General features: G+C 46.2%; 1 protein-coding gene across 1 annotated transcript in view; it reads right to left on the reverse strand.

Moving 5' to 3' along the window:
• Positions 1-15496: 15496 nt before the first annotated feature.
• BBS9 (Bardet-Biedl syndrome 9) overlaps positions 15497-19973 on the reverse strand; it is a 378994-nt gene continuing 374517 nt past the window's right edge. Inside the window, exons 22-23 of the mRNA XM_036246696.1 lie at positions 16150-16260; positions 15497-15946 (exon numbers count right to left, since the gene is read on the reverse strand). Of these exons, the coding sequence (XP_036102589.1) occupies positions 15915-15946; positions 16150-16260 (143 nt within the window). The 3' untranslated portion in view covers positions 15497-15914. The remainder of the gene's footprint in view (positions 15947-16149; positions 16261-19973) is intronic.

The following is a 19973-nucleotide window of genomic DNA, read 5'->3' on the forward strand; positions in this document are numbered from 1 at the left end:
ATGTATCCGCAAACAATATGTTGTTATGTGTTACCTGATTTTGAACTTGTATCAACAGAATCATAATGCAGGCATTCTATTATTTGCTTCTGTTGCTCAAAAAGTGTATGTTTTTGAGATTCATCCATGTTAATCCTGTAAGCTTCAATGAACTTTTACTGTTGTATAGTAATTCATCATAAGAATATATTAAAATTGGTCAACTCTACAGTCAATGAATATTAGGATAGTTTGGAGGTTTGGGGGCTTATGAATAATGCTTCTGTGAGCATTCTTATAAATTTCCCTTTGGGCATGAGGACAAGAGCTTCTCTAGGGTACACATCTAGGAATGTAATTCCTGGTTATAGGTCAGGTGCATGTGCAACTTTGCTAAGAAATGCCAAACTCTCGACCAAGATTGCTGAGTCAAATAATACTTTTTCCTCCACAAATACAAGGGTTTGCTGTTCCATATCCTTTCCAATAACTGTTATTTTTTACTCATTTTTTTCCTACTGGTAGAAGCAAAGTCATATGTGGTTTTTATTGCATTTCCTTGATTACTATTGAGATTATGCTTTTAAAGTTTCATTTTTAGCATATTTTTTAACTTTCTGTGAGACATCCATTCATATTTTTGCTTATATTATTATTAAGATGGCTCTTGTTGATTTGTAGAAAGGTCCTTATACATTCTAGATACAAATCCCTCACTGTTTATATGCTTTGGAAATATTTTCTCCCACTTTCTGAGATGATTTTCACTTTCTTTATGGTATCTTTTGATGACTATAAATTCTTCATTTTAAGTCAGTCCAATTTAACAATAGTTTCCTCTGAGACTGGGAGTTTTTAAATTCAGAAACTCAGAATCCTTCAGTACACTGGGGTCAGAAAGACATTCTCTTACATGTTTCCTTTTGCACTTAAATATTCAATCCAATTTAAATGGATTTTTTGGTATGTTGAAGTAAGAGAAATACTTCAATTTCATTTTTCCTCGATATGGTTTTACAATTGCTTCAATAGCACTATTGAAAAGTCCATTCTTTACCCACTGTTATGCAATATTATCTCTGTCGTAGCTGGACATTTCTGTTCCTGGACACGTTATGTTCCATTGACCTATGAGTATAATCCTGCATTAACTCCATACTGCCTTACAGCTTTGCAACTAGACTTGACATTTGGTGGAGCAAGTTCTCCAGGAGTGACTATTTTGGGGTCCTTACTCTTCCATGTAAATTTTAGAATCAAATTATCAAGGACCATGAAAAGCTCTGTTGGGGTTTTGTTTTGTTTTTGTTTTTTTTTTGAAATAGCACTAAAATCTATCATCTTATTTATTTTGCATTTTCTCATTCAAGAACATGTTCTCTTTCTCTACTAAGTTAGATTTTATGAATTTCTACACAAAAGGTTTACATATCTTTAGTGAGATTTCCCCCCTCAGCACTTTATATTTTTATCACTATTTTAAGGGCTATCTTTAGTGTTAAAATTTCATTTTCTTCCAGTTGCTACTGCAGAGACATAAAATTCACTTTTGCATATATTGGTTTGGTGCCAAGCAAACTTGTTAATTCTCAACAATTAAAATAGTTTATGTGTATTTTACCTGTAATTTGGATGGGGAGTTTTTATCTAGACAATTATACTATCTGCAAATAATGTCAACTTTGTATCTTCCTTTTGATCCACATACATTTTATAGCTTTTCTTTCTCTACTACTGACTGGTACCGTCTGGAAAAACAAATTGAATAGGAGTGGTTTTTCAAGAGTGATATTAGACTAGGAGGTCCCACATTTCATCCCCCCTAGAAACAGCATTTTCACAACTACTTACAAATTAAAACAACTCTGAGAGAGCTTTTAAGAAGCTGCAACGGCCCTGGTCAGTTTGGCTCAGTGGTTAGAGCGTAGGCCTACGGACTAGAGAGCCCCAGGTTCGATTCCCGCTAAGGGCATGTACCTCAGTTGCAGTTTGTCCCTGGCCCCAGTTAGGGTCGTGTGGGTGGCAACCACTTGATGTGTCTTTCTCATATCGATGTTTCTTTCTCTTACTTCCTCCTTTTCTCCCTCGCACTCTATCTAAAGATAAATGCAAAAGAAGAAGAAGAAGAAGAAGAAGAAGAAGAAGAAGAAGAAGAAGAAGAAGCAGCAGCTGCTGCAACAACCCCAATGAACACAACGGAGGATAACAGCACAACAAATTGTAGGAGGCATTTTACCTGCACAGCTTGGTGCCCAGAGGGGGCCCCTGGACCACTGAATTCCCCCCATGGAGAAAAAGACATCAGGAGGATACTAGCAGCCTTTGCCACCACCACAGACATCCTCAACCTTTGCCACTCAGGATCCCCACAGTCTCTTCAAGCTTTGATAGCTCGTTTCTTTTTAGTCCTGAAAAGATGTCCTCCATGGAGCTGTACCACAGTATATTTACCCATTAACCTACTGAAACCATCTTGGTTACTCCCATGCCTTGGCAATTGTGAATAAAGCTGCTATAAACATTCATATGCAGATTTTGTGGACATAAGTTTTCAATGATTCAGGTAAATACCAAAGAGCATGACTGCTGAATTGTACGGTGAGAGTGTGTTTAGCTTTGTAAGAAACCACCAAATTGTCTTCCACAGTGGCTCTCACTCTGTGTTCTCGCCAGCCATGAATGAGCCTTCCTGTTGCTCCACATCCTTGTCAGCATTTGTTGTTGTCAGTTTTATAAATTTGAGCCATTCTCGTAGGCGCATCACAGTCTCTCATTTTAATTTGCAATTGCCTAATGACAGACATTGTTGAGACACTTTCACATGCTCATTTGCCAGTTATTTATCTTCTTTGGTCAAGTGTCTGTTCAGGTTTTTTGCCCATTTTAAAAACCAGGTCTCTTTTCTTATTGTTGAGTTTTAAGAGTTTCCATGTTTTGGATAAGTTCTTTATCTGTAAAGGCAAGTCTGGGTTCTGTCTTCTCATTTTCTTGACTGGGTCTTTCATGGAGCAGACATTTTTAATTTTAATAACGTCCAGCTATCAGTTATTTCTTCACGGATCATAACTGTGGCTTTGTATCTAAGAAGTCACCACCATATTCAAGGTTACCTAGATTTTCTCCTATGTTATCTTTTGGGAGCTTTATCGTTTTGTGTTTTACATTTAGATCTTTGAACCACTTTGAGTTCACTTTTGTGAAGTGTGCGGCCTGAGTCTAGATTCATTTTTGTTCTTGCACGTGTATGCCCAGTGTGCCCCGCACCACAGACTGCACAACCAAAGATGAGAGAGAGACGACACAAGCCGATGCCGCTGCAGGGATCAATTACACACTTGCAAATGCTGGGAGGGGCTCGAGTAAGGACAAATGCAACCAGGCAGTGGAAGAGCCGGTCACACTGGCATCCAGCCTGGGGGAAAGTACATCACTGTTATTGGGACAGAAAGGGAGGACCTGATCCAGATGGCACTGGTTTCGGAAGTAGAGAATATAAAGCACTAGCACGTGTGTGTGTGTGTCTGTGAGTGTGTGTGTGTGCGCGCACGCGCACATGTTTTACGATTTCTTATTGACATTTTGGGAAAAGCTGAAAATAAATCCCAACTCTTGTCCTCTCTCCATCCTGTGTATAATTAAAGTCTGGGGAGTTTTTAATGTTTTCTTTCAGAATTACTTGTTAATTGCTTTGATTTTTTTTTTTCCTTTTCATTTTTGTGAGCTGCTGAGTGTGAATGATGAGGATTGCGCACCATCCTTTTCCCTAAGGAATAAGTAACTACTTAATTTTATCCCAAAGGCCTAATAAAATAGAGGCTTCCTTTTCTTTACTTATGACTAGAGACCTAAAAAGTTTTCCTCATTTTTGTCCTCAAATAGACAACAGTAACCTAAAATGCAGGAAGATAACATTAAAGGATCCAAAGAATGTTACAGACTTACACTTCACTAAATGGCAAGTGACTGAAGTCTGGCCTTCATTAGTACTCTGGCCTAAGGGAGAAAAGCAAGTGTCTAGGTTTTTGGTACACATACAATGATTCGGTTCCAACCGTGCCCATATTCAGATGATCTTAATATTCTTACAAGATGCCTGACATACAGACATGAGAGTTTACAGGTGACACCATGAGCTTTTCTCTCTGACATTGGTAGCAGATGGGACCAGCACTGATTACTGTGGCCAGTTAAACGGAATTTAGCTAAATTAATAGCACTTTGAACCTCTCTGTTCTCACCAATCTGATGACCCTGCAGCCCAGGAAGGGGCTGTGGCCACAGCCCTGATAAATTTGGCAGCCTGCTTTGTGCTTTTAAAATTTTTTTTCTTTATTGATTTTTAGAGAAAGAGGAAGGGAGAAAGAGATGGAAACATCGATGAGAGAGAACATCAATTGGCCGCCTCCTGCATGCCCCGCACTGGGAATCAAGCCCACAACCTGGGCATGTGCCCTGACCAGGAATCGAACCAATGACCTCTTGGTACATGGGTCGATGTTCAACCACTGAGCCACACCGGCTGGGTTGCGTTGTGCTTTTTAAATCTGAAACAGATCCTTCAGCCAGTGGGACGGAAGACTGACTCCCTCCCTTTGGTGACTACCCCTGGCGTGGTCGCTGAGAGCTAAGGGCCAGTGGCACTGTCCTGAATGTACAAGGTGAACCCTCTCTTCAGAATCAAGGCCGTGTACTAGACATCCGCTGCTCCGCCGGCCCCAGGCTTACTGATTTCTCTAAGGGAAAAATAATCAAATAGCAAAAATGAAAAGTGAAAGCATACTTAGAGCTGAGCCCAAAGCTAGGCCAAGGTTCCCAAAGGCACACCTAAAGAGACCTAGGATGCCTGCAAAGGAATTCTTAATCCCTCCCTGCAAAATCTGCCCTCCCCATCCCCACACACATGCTCTCGTCTCATACTTTCCTTGGAGTTTTTGATGGAAAACATTTTTCAACCAACAAATAAATTATTTAAGGCAGTTTCTATTCTGACTCTTTCTCATGCTCAATGAAGGTGAATTTGTAATGTAATGAGGCTTCACCCCCGGCACCTTCCCTGCTCAGGTACATGGCCGTGTTTTTGTAAAATTTGAAAAAGACGCTGTAACCATGACTACGGAAGACCGCTGTCTCTTCCACTTGTCTCCCCCTCTTCCAGCACTAGACCAGTTGCGCACTGGGGCTCTGGCCACGAGAGGATTCGTTGGGAGACACTTTTTGGGGGTTAATAGGTTATATTTAAATGGCTTGCAGTCAACTCTTATGAATATGGCTAGATCATCACCAGCTGTTCGGCAAGAGGAATGGGTTCCAGGAATTCCACCCCCGCCCACTGCTCCCCTCACCCGGGGTCACGAGTGGGGTGCAGAGTAGGGGCGGCTGCACAGGTGAGCCCAGTGTGGGGGTCTGCACCTGAGGGGTGTGCGCACTGGACACCCGACAGCACAAGCAGAAGCTTCCAGGGCCACAGACACCCAGTCAAAGCACAAGCCCCGGCCTTTCGGGAGCATCTGCTAACTCAGAAGGCGCAATTCTAAACCCATCATGCAGTAGCGTTCTTTGTCATCTAACTCCTTTGTAAGGTCGATAAAAAGTATTCTGAAACCAATCAGAAAATCATAACAAAAACATTTTCAAATCATACCAAGACTCATTCGGCAAGGTGAGATGATAGATTTCAAATGGAAGTAATAACTACAATCTTGGATTAGTTACTAGTCTAGCTAATAAAGAAGAGTAAATCATATAAACACATTGGAAAAATATTTAAATATCTTGCTGATTTGACATAAAATACTGGTGGTGATGAATGAAGATAACATCAATGAGGACATTGATGACAAACTGGCTAATGAAAGATGTTAATTCAATGGCTATTTCAAATTTATTGCCCGGCTAGTGTGGCTCAGTGGTTGAGTGTGCACCCATACACCAAGAGGTCACCAGTTCAATTCCTGGTCAGGGCACATGCCCAGGTTTGGGGCCCAATCCCCTGTTGGGGGCATGCAGGAGGTGGCTAATCGATGTTCTCTTTTATCAATGTTTTTATCTCTCTCTCCCTCTCCCTTCCTCTCTCTCTAAAATCAATAAAGAAAAAAATATTAAAAAATAAAATGTATCACTATAAAACTTGAAATGCCCTGAAATCTTAGAGTGCAGATATAAAAGAAGCTTGATGAAGGTTTTTCTAAGTATGATAACGATCCTTCAAACTTACACATTACTAAAAGAAAGCAGAAAGAAACTTGTGCTAATTACTGGCAATTTTAAGAACAACATTTGGGACTTCCGGTCAAGATGGCGGCGTAGGGAAACACAGTATCGCGTTCTCCCACAATCACATCCAAGTTACAACAAAACTACAGAACAACCATCATCCCAAACCGCCTGAAATCAAGCTGAATGGAAGTCCTACAACTATGGAATTTTAAAAAAAAGCAGCTACATCCAGACCGGTAGGAGGGGTGGCGGCGCGAGGGGTGGCGGCAGCGGCGCGGCGGCGCAACGGGCTGGTCCCACACCCAAGTGTGGCGGATAAAAATCAGGAGGCTCCCGTGGCTGGGAAGGTCCTTCCTGAGGACTGAGGGGTCCCCGTCCCACACTAGGTGCCCAGCTCAGTGTTCCAGTGCCAGGAAGAGAGTCCCCATCACTTCTGGCTGGAAAAACCAGCAGAAACTGAGGCTCAGGGAAGCTGACCTGGCTGGAGCCCCAGGCAGCTCCTTAAAGGGCCCGCGCTCGGACTTATCGGACTCTCTCCCTCTAAGCTCGGAGGGGAGGCAGCTCGAGGGGCACCAGAGAAATACAGGGAAGAACTGAGCTGTTTGGCACTGGAGCGAGGGCTGGAGAGGGGGCTTTTTCAGGGACAAACGTGCTGTAAGAGGCCTTTGTTCCTTTGGTGAGCCCTTCCCTGGGGCGGCAGACAGTCGCCATATCTGGGACTCCAGCAACCTGGCTCACACTGGTAGCCCCGCCCTGCTGACTCCCTGAGGCCCCGCCCCACCCAACTTTCAAGCCCACCCAAGCTGTTGCTACTTGCTTAACCATAGGATTGGCCTGTCTTGGATCCTGCTTCAGGTTTTTCCTAAATTCTTTCAAACGAGCAGCATCGGGTCTCAGCGAGCCCCATACCTCTCATTAAGTAATACACAGAAACAAACACAGGGAGGCAGCCAAAATGAGGAGACAAAGAAACAGGTCCCAAATGAAAGAACAGAACAAAACCCCAAGAAAAGAACTAAGCGAAATGGAGATAAGCAACCTAACAGATGCTGAGTTCAAAATACTGCTTATAAGGATGCTCAATGAACTCAGTGAGGGCCTCAAGAGCATAAAAAAGTACCAGTCAGAAATGATCACTACACAGTTAGAAACGAAGGAGGCTTTAACTGAAATAAAGAATAATTTACATAGCTTCAATAATAGAGTACGTAAATCCAAGGAGCAAACCATCGATTTGGAATATAAGGAAGCAAAAAACGCCCAACCAGAACAGCAAAAAGAAAAAAGAATCCAAAAAAATGAGGATAGTGTAAGGAGCCTCTGGGACAACTTCAAGCGTGCCAACATTCGCATCTTGGGGGTGCCGGAAGGAGAAGAGAGAGAACAAGAAATCGAAAACCTGTTTGAAACAATAATGGCAGAAAACTTTCCTAACTTGGTGAAGGAAACAGACATACAAGTCCAGGAAGCACAGAGAGTCCCAAACAAGATGAACCCCAAGAGGCCCACACCAAGACACATCATCATCAAAATGCAAAAGGTTCAAGACAAAGAGAGAATCCTAAAAGCAGCAAGAGAAAGGCAGCTAGTTACCTACAAGGGAGTTCCCATTAGGCTGTCAGCTGATTTCTCAAAAGAAACTTTGCAGGCCAGAAGGGAGTGGCAAGAAATATTCAGAGTGATGAAAACCAAGAACCTACAACCAAAATTACTCTATCCTGCAAAGCTGTCATTTAGAATCGATGGACATATAAAAACTTTCCCAGACAAGAAAAAGTTAAAGGAGTTCATCACTACCAAACCGTTGTTATATGAAATGATGAAGGGTCTTTTTAAAGAAAAAGATAAAATGTATGAACAAACAAAATGGCAATGAATACATATCTATCAACAATGGAATCTACAAACAAAATGAACAGGAAGAACAGGAACATTCTCATAGATACAGAGAACATTTTGTTGGTTGCCAGTTGGGAAAGGGGTTGGGGGAATGGATGAAAAAGGTGAAGGGATTAAGAAGCACAAATTCATTGCTAGACTGACAAACCTCAAAGGGAAAGGGGTTGGGGGGGTGGGAAGAAATAAACCAAAGAACTTATATGCATAACCAATGGACACGGACAATAGTTTGGGGAAAGGTGGGAGGGGGGTGGGAGGGGGGAGGAGGGGGTCAATGGGGGAAAAATGTGGAACATCTGTAATGCATTTTACATCCAACAATAAAGATGTGGAAAAATAAAAAAAAATAAAATAAAAAAAAAAAAAAAAAAGAACAACATTTGGTCAACAGTGCCCAAGAGAAATTGAATTATCTTTCCATTTGCTCTATATAAAATGAAATGATAAAACTGTTGATAACCGAAGAGAAGAAGAGAGAACGTGCAGCCAAAAGAAAAAATGTAGAAATATTAAAAGGCTGTATGGAGTTATTTTTATGAATTTACGGCAGATACTTACGGCAACTGTCAACTTTTAACAATTTTGTACATTGTTATTTTTTATTCTAAATAGACACTTTGCACTTAGTGTTGCATTATATTTTTTACTCTTTTTCTTAGCAGTACTTCAAGATTGTGTAAGCTTCAGATAATGACAAAACCTGGGTCCCATGTTCAAACCAGTATCACCTAAGCACCCACGGAAGGTCGTGAAGTACGTAATAGGCAACATTATGTGGTGGTGGACCAACCACTTTACAGATAATGACTTCATTTCATTCTGCATCGGCACGAGGAGATAGACATCGTCATCCCCATCTTCATAGGAGGAAGCTGTAGTTCAGAGTAATTTAACTGATGTGTCGAAGCCACACGGCTAGGAAGCTGTTGAGCTGGGTCGGAACCCAGATGGTGTGATGCCCACACTAGAGCACACCACCTCCCTGTGGTGTCCCGACGTGTCACATGGGGACAGACCACGAGAGTGGAGCCACGGACGTCGAAGCGCGAAGTGGCCAGGGACGCCTCTCGTGGAAGCCAGCCTGAAGTCAGTACATCAGGCAAGTCTTACCAGTCTCTTCTTGGCACAATCTGCAAAGTCAATTAGGAAGGCAAAACCACCGCCGATACTGTAAGTTACTGATTTCCCCATTTCTCTCTGATTCGTTGACTTCTTCTAGGAGGTCAACTGGTCTGTTGATACATCAAATATTTACTAACGAGTGGAAAGGGTCCAAGAATAGGGGTGTCCACGGAGTTTGCCAATCTAGCCAACCGGGAAAGAAAGCTCCGTCTGAAATAGGCGGGCGAGCGCCGGGTGGCTGAGGGGCACAGAGTTCGAGCCTCCCCGAGCAGAACCCCCACCGCCAGCAGCAGAGATTAGGGCCATCTCAGAGGCCGGCACTCATTCATCCGCCCCCTGTACGGACACGATTTAGGGGCCCACCAGGACCTGTCAATGCAACAGGAGAGAATACATAAAAAGTTGGAGCAGAATAGCCCTGGCCAGTTTGGCTCAGCGGTTGGAACGTCGGCCTGCGGACCAGAGAGTCCCGGGTTCGGTTTCCGCTAGGAGCACATACCCCAAAAAAAAAGTTGGAGCAAACAACAATGAGGTATCACCTCACACCTGTCAGAATGGCCGCCATCAACAAATCATCAAACAACAAGTGCTGGCGAGGGTGTGGAGAAAAGGGGACTCTAGTACACTGCTGGTAGGAATGCAGACTGGTGCAGCCGCTATGGAAAACAATATAGTGCTACCTCAAAAAATTAAAAATTGAACTTCCATTTGACCCAGTGATCCCACTGCTGGGAATATACCCTAAGAAGCCTGAAACACCAATCAGGAAGAATGTATGTACCCCCATGTTCATAGCAGCACTATTTACAATAGCTAAGATCTGGAAACAGCCCAAGTGTCCACCAGTAGACGAATGGATAAAAAAGCTGTGGTACATATACACAATGGAGTACTATGCAGCGGTAAGAAAGAAAGATCTCTTATCCTTTGAGACGACATGGAGGGACCTGGAAAGTATTATCCTAAGTGAAAGAAGCCAAGCAGAAAAAGACAAATACCACATGATCTCACTTATATACGGAATATAATGAACACAGCAGTCTGAGGAATACAGTAGACCCAGACACATGGAAGTAGGGCACAGACTGACAACCCTCAGAAGAGGGGATGGGGGGTGGGGGGGTGGGGGGGTGGGAAGAGATAAACCACAGAACTTATATGCATGTACGCATGACCAATGGACATGGACAACTAAGCCGGGGACAGGGTAGAGGGGGGGGTGGGGTGGGGGGTGCCAATGGGGTAAAAAGGTAAAATATCTGTAACAAAAAAATAAATAAAAATTCATAAAAAAAAAAAAGTTGGAGCAGAATAAAAAGACAAAAAAGAGGAGAACGCAGTAAGGAGCCGGAAAATGAAACTAAAAGGCATGACCCACAGTGTCCCCTCTTGATCCCAGAGGGCATCCAACTCAGCTCTTGGTGTCCAGACGAAGAGACCATTTACTCAGACTGAACCCTGATTGGGTTGAACATAGTTAAAATGAAATTACAGAAAACCTGAGAATTAGGAGGTTTGCCCCTCCCACACCGCCCTCAGCAACCAGAAGGAGACCCCCCCCCACCCCCCGGGCCAGAGGGCAGGCCCAGCGATGCTGACCTAACAGGCATCTTACCCCATCAGGCCCCACAGTCGGGTGGTATCGTAAGTTATACCTTCAAAAGTCCGAATCAACAGTACCCTCCACACGGGTGATCTCCGCATCACTCCCCCAGTTCGGGGGCTAAAACCGAAAACGCCACCCGCTGTTTCAACAGGGCACCCACAGACAGGCTCCGAGAAGCCGCCCCGATCCGGCCGAGATGGCCCTGCCGGCGCGGTCAGACGCTGCTGCTGTTTCCGCGGTTCGTGGACACAACCGCTTTCACATCAGAGGGGGTTAAGGACAGAAAGAGAAAACTATAATTTTCAATACAATTTTATGCTCATATTAGCGCTATAAGTTATACTGATCCTGCTATTTTGAGAGTACATAATACTACGCATCTTTCAGAATTACTAGGATGTCCAAGTAGATTATTCTCTAACACTCAGGACGGTAAGAGACCCAGAGGCAAGAAACAGGAGCCCATGACTACCTGCTGTCCACATCACTGATGTCCTGACACACACAAAGATGGGACCTGTTCGCTCACTGCGAGAGCAATACACATCATCAAAGATGCTCTGAAGACAGCTCTGCAAGCAGACGGAAGACAACAGTACATCCTCATGTCCACGCAAGGCTGGGGACCAGCAGTCTGGCTCCCTCTCCCATCAGCCCACCCCACCAGCCCAGGACTACCGTGGGCACGTCTTCCTCCCGGAACAAGAGGCCGTGGACCACCGGCTGGCACGCAGGGCGGACAGTGCTGCTGAGGCAGCTGGCCACCGGCGATGCTGTGCTGACATAATGCTTTCTAAAATCTTTCTTGTGGAAAGTATTACAGATGTCCCCCTCCTCCCCACGCCCACCTCCCTCCTGCTTGCCCCACACTGCAGTCTGTGTCCACTGGTTGTGCATATATGCTTATCTCTTCCTGCCCCCATTCCCTTTCCCTCCGAGGTTTGTCAGTCTGTACGTGATGCTTTTCAAAGGGCTTTCATACTCATCACATATATTCTATTTGGATTCTTTCACTCATCTTTCCATTTGTATGTAATAAGGAATCGTGTACTTTATGACACAGAACACCATCTAACCAGACACAGGTATTTTTAAAACAACAAGCCCAGCTGGTGTGGCTCAGTGGTTGAGCATCGACCCATGCACCAAGAAGTTGCTGGTTCGATTCCGGTTAAGGCACCTGCCCAGGTTGTGGGCCCGGTCCCCAGTGGGGGGCACGCAGAGAACAACTGATGTTCCCTCTCATCGATGTTTCTATCTCCCTCTCTCTAAACAACCACGACAGCACAGAGGCAGGTCTCATTAATGAAATGATAGCGAAGCCATTCATAATACAGTCTGGTGGTCCTCAAGCTGAGGGGACTCCATACTTGACCTGTGGAAAGAGTAAGCCAGGCCCTTGAGAGGCTAGGAAACCAAAAGGCACAGGGAACTGGGGACTTGGGACAGAGACTCCACCGCTGACTCGCCTCTTGCTCCTGGTCATAGATTCGGGTGGGCACAGCACCCCAACCGGAGCCTAAGGTGTTCCCAGGCAAGGGGAACATGCCTGGCCATGTCTGGGTGGGCTGGTGTGGGGGTGGGCAAGGATATTGATACGAGTGCGAAGGGGCCTTCTGGGAAAGCCAGTCATCCCCAAGGAGAGCCCACAGGCGGCCAGGCAACGGAGAAGCAGGATTTTGAAAGGGTTCTGGAGTGTCTGTTACTTGGTGATTGTCTCCAGGGTGAAGGAGCTGAGTCAAACTTAGGAGGCATTTCCCGTAAAGCGCTGGGGGTTTGGCAGCAGGAGGACACGCGGAGGACGTGACTGACGCTTATTCAGCACAGAACACGACTCCCTGGGCACGACCTCAGACTGGCACCGAGAAGAAGTGGGAGAGGGCATTCAATAGACCAGGCCATGCACCAAAGACAGAAACAGCCAAGAAAAGAGTTCATCGATTTGGCTACTTAAAACTTTTGAAATAGTCTATTAAAACAACTCAGACACAAAATTAAATGACAAGTGAAAATTTGAGAACAATGTCCATGGCATACACTATCAACCAAAGATTAATATCATTTCAAAATGCTATTATAAATCAATAAGGAGATAATGACCACCAAATCCCCCCAAAACAAAAAGAAGAACATGAATGGATAATTCACCAAAGGAGAAATAGAAATGGCAAATAGGTATATTTTTAAAACGTGCAGTCACATTAGAAATCGAAGAAACGTGGCCACCTTGGGCTAAAAGCGTTTGGTTGTGAAGAGTATTTTATTGTAGCCCTACCGACAGTCGTAGCTCTGGGTGTGTAGCTGGATTTCTGGACTGAAATCCCAGTTCTGCTGCACACTAACTGTGGGGTACTGGATACATTATTCAGCCTCTACTAACCTCAGAGCGCTCATTAGTAAAATACAACTAACAACCTACAGCCCAGTGATGTCATGAGGAGTGAATGAAGTCTAGCATCTAAGCACCCAGCAGGCAGTAAGAATCTGGTGTTTGCTATTTTATTAGTACCTGTTCTGATATAGTAGGTAATAATGAGACTATCTGGCTAATCAGAAACCTGGGTCACCTTACCTCTCGCACCCGAGTTACCCTGTTATGTACACACACACACACACACTCACACACACACACTCACATACAACAGAGATAACAAACAATTGTTACTAAAGACTGGAATACTACTGCCAAAATAATGAGAACAATTAACAGTTACTTGGCTCTTGATTGTCAAAACACCACTCCACAGTGTTATTTTGCTCCAAAGTAATTCTTGGCCCCATTATTTCTCTGTTAGCGGAAACATTTTATGTGGGCTTTTAAATCATGAGGCTAAAATCAGGGTTAAAAGACAGATATGCAACTTAAATTGGGGAATTCCTTTCTCAAAAGGTACTTTTAAGTCAAGGATCAAATTATTTTATCATTTTAGAACTTATATTTTAAATGTGATAATCTTAAAAAGGTGAGTTAGTAACTTTTTTCCTTTGGGAAGCTAGTAAAATGCAAATGGTAATATATTAGATATATTTTTAAATATGTGCATGATATATATATATAGAGAGAGAGAGTTCTGTATTAAAATGATTTAAATAAAAAGTAAAATGACTTGGTCAAGTAATTGTGCTAGTAGGCTTAAGATACTAATAATGATTTCCAGGAGAACATTTTATAAGTATACTTCTTAATGTCAAAACTCTCGGTAAACAGGTAATCACGGCAACAGAAGTCACCTTAAACTGCGCACGCAGACAGAGGAAGCTTCTGAGCGACGCTGGCCGTCACCCCTCACAGAAGACAGCGAGCGGACGCAGCGATGAGCGGGAAACCGTGGAGGAGGGATCCGATAGAGGAGGAAACCCTGCCCGCGTGCACATTGAAGTACCCTTTACAAATCCAACGGCAGTGTCCGGTTTACACCACGGGAACAAAGGAGAGGCCTCAGAAGGTGGAGGGAAGGAACGGGGGTGGCGGTGCAGGGAGAGAAAGACCAGCCGGCGCGGTGGCCACGGAAACACAAGAGGAGGAGAAACTGAGTGAAAGGCAGTCGGAAGAACACGTACAAACAGGACACGACTCAAAAAGACAGAAGGAAAGGGGAACAGATGTGTGTGCACAATACAGAAACATCCTGGGAACCCAGCATCAAAATAAAGACATGTCACAGAAACACATGTTTAAGAAGCAATTTACTTCTCTTGCACCCTTTCTTCAATGAAACAAAGATGATCGAAAGTGTTGTGTTTCTGCAACTACAGGTATATAGACAGCCGTGACGCCTTTTACGGGTCCCCACGGGCTGGCTAATACTAACATAACTCACCTTCTATGCCCGGCCGGTGTGGCTCAGTGGTTGAGTGTTGACCCCCAGGCACCAAGAGGTCGCAGGTTTGATTCCTGGTCAGGGCACATGCCCGGGTTGTGGGCCCAATCCCCAGTGGGGGCATGCAGGAGGCGGCCAATCGATGTTCTCTCTCATCGATGTTTCTCTCTCTCTCTCCCTCTCCCTTCCCCTCTCTCTAAAATCAGTAAAGAGAAAAACAAAACAAAACACCTTCTATGGCTCCCCACGGGCTGGGTGATATGAACCTCATGCCTGGTTCTGGCCCAAAGTCTACAAGTTGTCCACTCCCACATTTGACAATTTAAAATATTACATTTTTCTGCTGCATATCTTAAAAAAAGAAGGCTAGAAATAATAAACAATACATCCTCTGCAGTTTTTGACATTTCACAAAAGAAAAGCCATAATCCGCTTCCCCCTCATCCCGACCGAGAGGCCTTCCAAATCCGGAACAGACATACTTTTGTCTAAATAAATCAGTCTTGCAACTGTACTTTTAACTTGGAGTTGGCAGAATCTCTTTGACCTGTTGCATATAGAAAGCTTACATGTTAATTGTAATTAAGCGTGAATCCCTTTCTAACCTGGATGTTTAAAAGGAATCACCCGTTGGGATGACGAAGAGGATGTGAAGGTACTCGCTTCCTCGAAAGTATCAGAACACACACCTACTTTCAGCCCCAGAGAGTAAATCACACGCAAGTTCTCAGGCTCCTTTTACCTACAAAGCTGTCCCATCTGAGTCTTACCGTGGAGTAGCGGAGTTTTTGACTCCTCTCAGATGTCTTTCCTTTGAAGAAATTATGTAGAGACATCACCTATACAAGCTTCTGATTATAAAACGAATCCAAGATATTGTTTGACAATGAGATGTTTTATTCAACTTGATACATGGACTAGATACGAATTCTGTGGAAAATGACAGGTATCAAAGACTTTTGGAGCTGGGTCTCTGCATTACAAAGTCTGTCCCAGAAAGATGTCACCTCACTGTGTCGTGCTGGCTGCAGGCACGCAGGTGACCGACGGGCAGGAACACCTGTTCCTGGTCCAACAAGTTTCCACTGACTTGTCCATGGTATTCTAAGTCCTCGCAAAATAAAAAGTCCCGGTCCCCAACCCCACGGTGTCATCTCCGGACAGGTGAGCCAGATGACGCACCTGGGCCAGCCCTACATGTGTGCTTGCGGGCCACACAGGATCAGGCTGGGGAAGGACATCTTCCCCTCAACAGGACCACTCTACGTGAACTACTCCGAGACTCCTTGGAGAGGCGACACTTCTAGAAGAAAGAGAGCGAGAGAGAGGAAAACGTCTGAATGCTGGAAGGAATACACAGATGGTCACGTTGAGCCGCACGGAAGCCGAGGGGAAGGAGGAGGAAGGCGGGAAACGAGCAGCTTTGCGAATGGCCTGTGGCCTCACCAGACGGGCCAGCGTCGCTGTCCCTGACGTGGCATCTGTGAAGGCCACCCCTTCACTTACCAGGCGTGGGTGTCTCTGCAACGAGGTGCTTGTGGCTGGTAAACAGGTCGAGGGAGTCTTGTTCGACTGATCTCTCCTCTAGGTCTGACTCTGGGATCGGAGTGCAGCCACCTAGTTGAAAAACACAGACGGTATGTTAAGCCATGTGCTGGAAAATCTGCCTGTTCACATGGTAGCCACAGCTTTCAATAAAGTACCAATAATAAAGATAACAAATGATGTGACAACGGTCTTCAGAAGCAGACCCAAAAGAATAATCTTCTGCGTCTCTCTTCGGTGGGAATGCGTTATTGGCCCCAAAGACATTATACCGACGACCGCGCACTCAGCAATAGCGGTGCTGGTGTTGCCTCCGATCTTATCCTTTCTCAAGTCAGGAAAAACAAAACCGACAGCATCTGTAATAGCCGTGAGATTATGGCACTTTAGCAGGAATTCCCTTCAATACCAGACCATCAGAGATGATAGAAAACAAAGCACACTGATCGGGAGGGACATAACCCTTCCCTGAGCACGGAGGGGTGTTTCTGGAATCTGATTCTACCCCTGAATCCCAACACTTTGCAGCACAGATACAAACACCTCGTACGGCAAAGCTGCAGACGGCACTGTGGAAGCTGTCAGTTCCCAGTCAATTCCAAGGGGACCTGAGGACGAGCTGGCTTATTGGGTACAAGTCACCTGATGTTATCCACCCAAATCTCGCACGGGAAACTCACGTCAGGATCCCCTGACTACACCTGCCACTTGCCATCACTTCCCGGATACAGACTCACATGCTGCACACTGTGCAGACTTCTCTCCGAAGCCATTCTTCTTGAACACGAAGTGTGATTTTCCCCCCAAGCTTCCTCACACCGAGCCCAAAGCCTCCACACTCAGGTGGGCTTCACGGGTGGGGGGTTTGTGAAGAAAGACGGGACCCGCAGCGCTGAGGGAGAGGGAGGTACAAGATGCCGGGCGAAGCGAAACGCACCTTCCCACTCGCCCCGTGGCATCTGGGAGCAACGCCGATGCCGAGGACACCGAGGGCGCATGTCCACGCTCATGAAATAGGAATCAGAGGTCGCCTCCAGGCCCCCAAACACCAAATGTTAGAATGATCCATCAGCTGCCCTGGCCGGTTTGGCTCAACAGTGAGAGCATCGGCCCGAGGATCAAAGTGTCTTGGGTTCAGTTCCGGTCAAGGGCACGTACTTGGGTCGTGGTTCGGTCCCCGGCCCTGGTCGGGTCGTGCGGGAGGAAACCAGTCGACATGCCTCTCTCCCATCGATGTCAGTCTCTGTCTCTCTCCCCCTCCCACTCTATCTGAAGATAAATAGAAAAATGTCCTCGGATGAGGATTAAAAAAAAAGAGAGCGAGCCCAGCCGGTGTGGCTCAGTGGTTGAGCGTTGACCCTGCACCAAGAGGTCGCAGGTTCGATTCCCGGTCAGGGCACATGCCCAGGTTGTGGGCCTGATGCCCAGTGGGGGACATGCAGGAGGCAGTCATTTGATGTTCTCTCTCATCGATGTTTCTATCTCTCTCTCTGCCTTCCTCTCTCTCTCAAATCAATAAAGAAAAAAAAATTGTTTCTAAAGAGAGAGAATTATCCACCAATGCAATGAAACAAGCCTGGCTATACCGGCCCCTCCAGCAGAACCAGGCTTCTTTGTTCTTAATTGAATGTACTGGGTGACATTGGTTCACAAAACCATACAGGTTTTACCAGGCTCACTTTTCATCTCTTTCCTAAGCCTGTCATGTCGGTCATGGTCAAGAACCATCATTATTAAGTACTTTCGAAGTGCTAGGAATTCTGCCCATGTTATCTCACTTAGCTCCTCCGAGCCACACCACGAAATAGGTATCGTTACCCTCAGTTTATGGAGAAGAAAGCCAAGTCCCACAAGCTCTGGTCACTGGCCAAGGTCACGCAGCCTGCGGAGCCGGCAGGAACTCACCCTCGAGCCTGACGGTCCCGAAGGGCCCTGCTATCTGACCACTGACCACACGGCTCCTGGGTGCCGCATCAGCCAGAGATCGTGGGCTTTGGCAGGTGTCGTCACCTGGGTCCCCTGAGCATGGCTGCCAGGGGAACCGCTGAGAGTACTGCAACACCGGGACCCCGGGGTGAGCCCCCAAACAGCACCCTTCTTCTCCCGGACCCTCATCCAACTGATGAAGGAGAAGCAGGGGGTGGGGGAAGGTCCGTCTGTAAGACTAACAGCAGAGAGGAACCGGAAGAATGTGCTCCCTGCAGAGCACAAGCGTGGTCCCCAGAAAAAAGGCCGTGGGAGGGCTTGGCTTCTCCTTCCCGACTCAGAGCAGAGGACGCACAGCTCCGCGCCCGAGGCGGAGAAAGGGAGGAGGCGGGGCGAGACCAGGGACGTCGGACTCACAGGTCTGCCTTCACACAGGGAACCTTCGGGCATGGGCAGCAGTGCCACCAGCCAACAGGGGGGAGAGTGCGGAACACCACAGCTGGGTGACATCCCCCCCACATCACGTGTGTGGCATACGAACCAGCTGGCGCTCCCTGGTCTGGAAACCACAGCACGTGGACCTACTGTGTGCTGGGCGCTCGGCTGTGAATTCTCAATGCATTAACTCAATCCTCAAACCCTGCCGGGAAGGGCCCACCGGCCCCGTTCTACAATGGTAAAGGCATTGACATTAATCTGTCAAGTAGGTCAAGACGAAGTCCCCAAAGGTGGGAGTCGGAGGGGGTGGGTTCACACACAGACAGCCCTGCAGCAAAAAAAGGAAGTGCCTGAAAACCGGAAGCGTGGCCCCCTGAGGCCCACTGCTCCCCTCGACTCATGCCTCCCCACCCGAAGGCTCTCCTGCTACCTGGTCCACTCCAGGCGCACCCGGTGGTCCCGCTCACCTGCCGCACCAGCTACACGGTAACTCAAAACTCCTAAACCAGAGACGGGATATTTTTAGGCTCTGCTGGCCGCCGGGTCTCTGGTGGAACTCATTTCGCCGTTCCAGTGCAAGGGCAGCCACAGACAAGTCAACGTGGATCAGTACTGGCTGTGCTCCAACGACGCTTCGGTTACTAAACCAGCAGGTTGACCAGCAGATAGGCCCCTGGCCTAACCCAAGGCTCACGGAAAGCTACTGCTCACACAATATCCCGATTCTAAAGGTTCCTGGAGGCATTGACACTGCCAGATTATCTCAGGAAAATAATGGGGGGGATGGGAGCAGGGGGGAGGGGGGAGGGGAGGATGGGAGGAGAAAGGGGAGGAGAAGAAAGGGGAGGAGGGGAGGAGGGGAAGAGGAAGGGAGGAGGGGAGGAGGAAGGGTAGTATTTGTTTAAAAGCAAACTGTTTACCCTACTATTACAAATGCTCTTTTTGCTTGGGCGGTGGCAAGATTTTTAAATAGATTTTATATGGAGAACAGTTTTCAATGCACAGAAACATTGAGCCGACGGTACAGAGAATTCCCACACACCTCTGCACGGGGTTCCCTATTGTCAGCGTCTTGCATTGGAGAGGTACACTAGTGAGGTCTACTGTTATGCATCATTATGCACCAAAGACCATGATCTACTCAGATTTCCTTCATTTTCACCTAATCCCTTTCTGTCCCAAGACCCCATTGGGGACACCATGTGACATCAGTTGCCATGTCTCCTCCGGCTCGTCTTGGTGTGAGTTTCTCAGACCCCCTCGTTGCTGAGGTCTTGCCAGTTTCGAGTACCGGGCAGGTGTGTCGCAGGATGCCCTTCTACTGAAATGTGTCTGACGTTTTGTCTCATGAGTAGACTGGGGGAAATTGTAAAGGTTTCCTTTCATTCTTAGGCCCTCCACTGTGTTAGGGCTGTCCCCTT

This window comes from Molossus molossus, unplaced genomic scaffold (genome assembly GCF_014108415.1).
Source record: "Molossus molossus isolate mMolMol1 unplaced genomic scaffold, mMolMol1.p scaffold_m16_p_7, whole genome shotgun sequence".
NCBI classification, from domain to species: domain Eukaryota; kingdom Metazoa; phylum Chordata; class Mammalia; order Chiroptera; family Molossidae; genus Molossus; species Molossus molossus.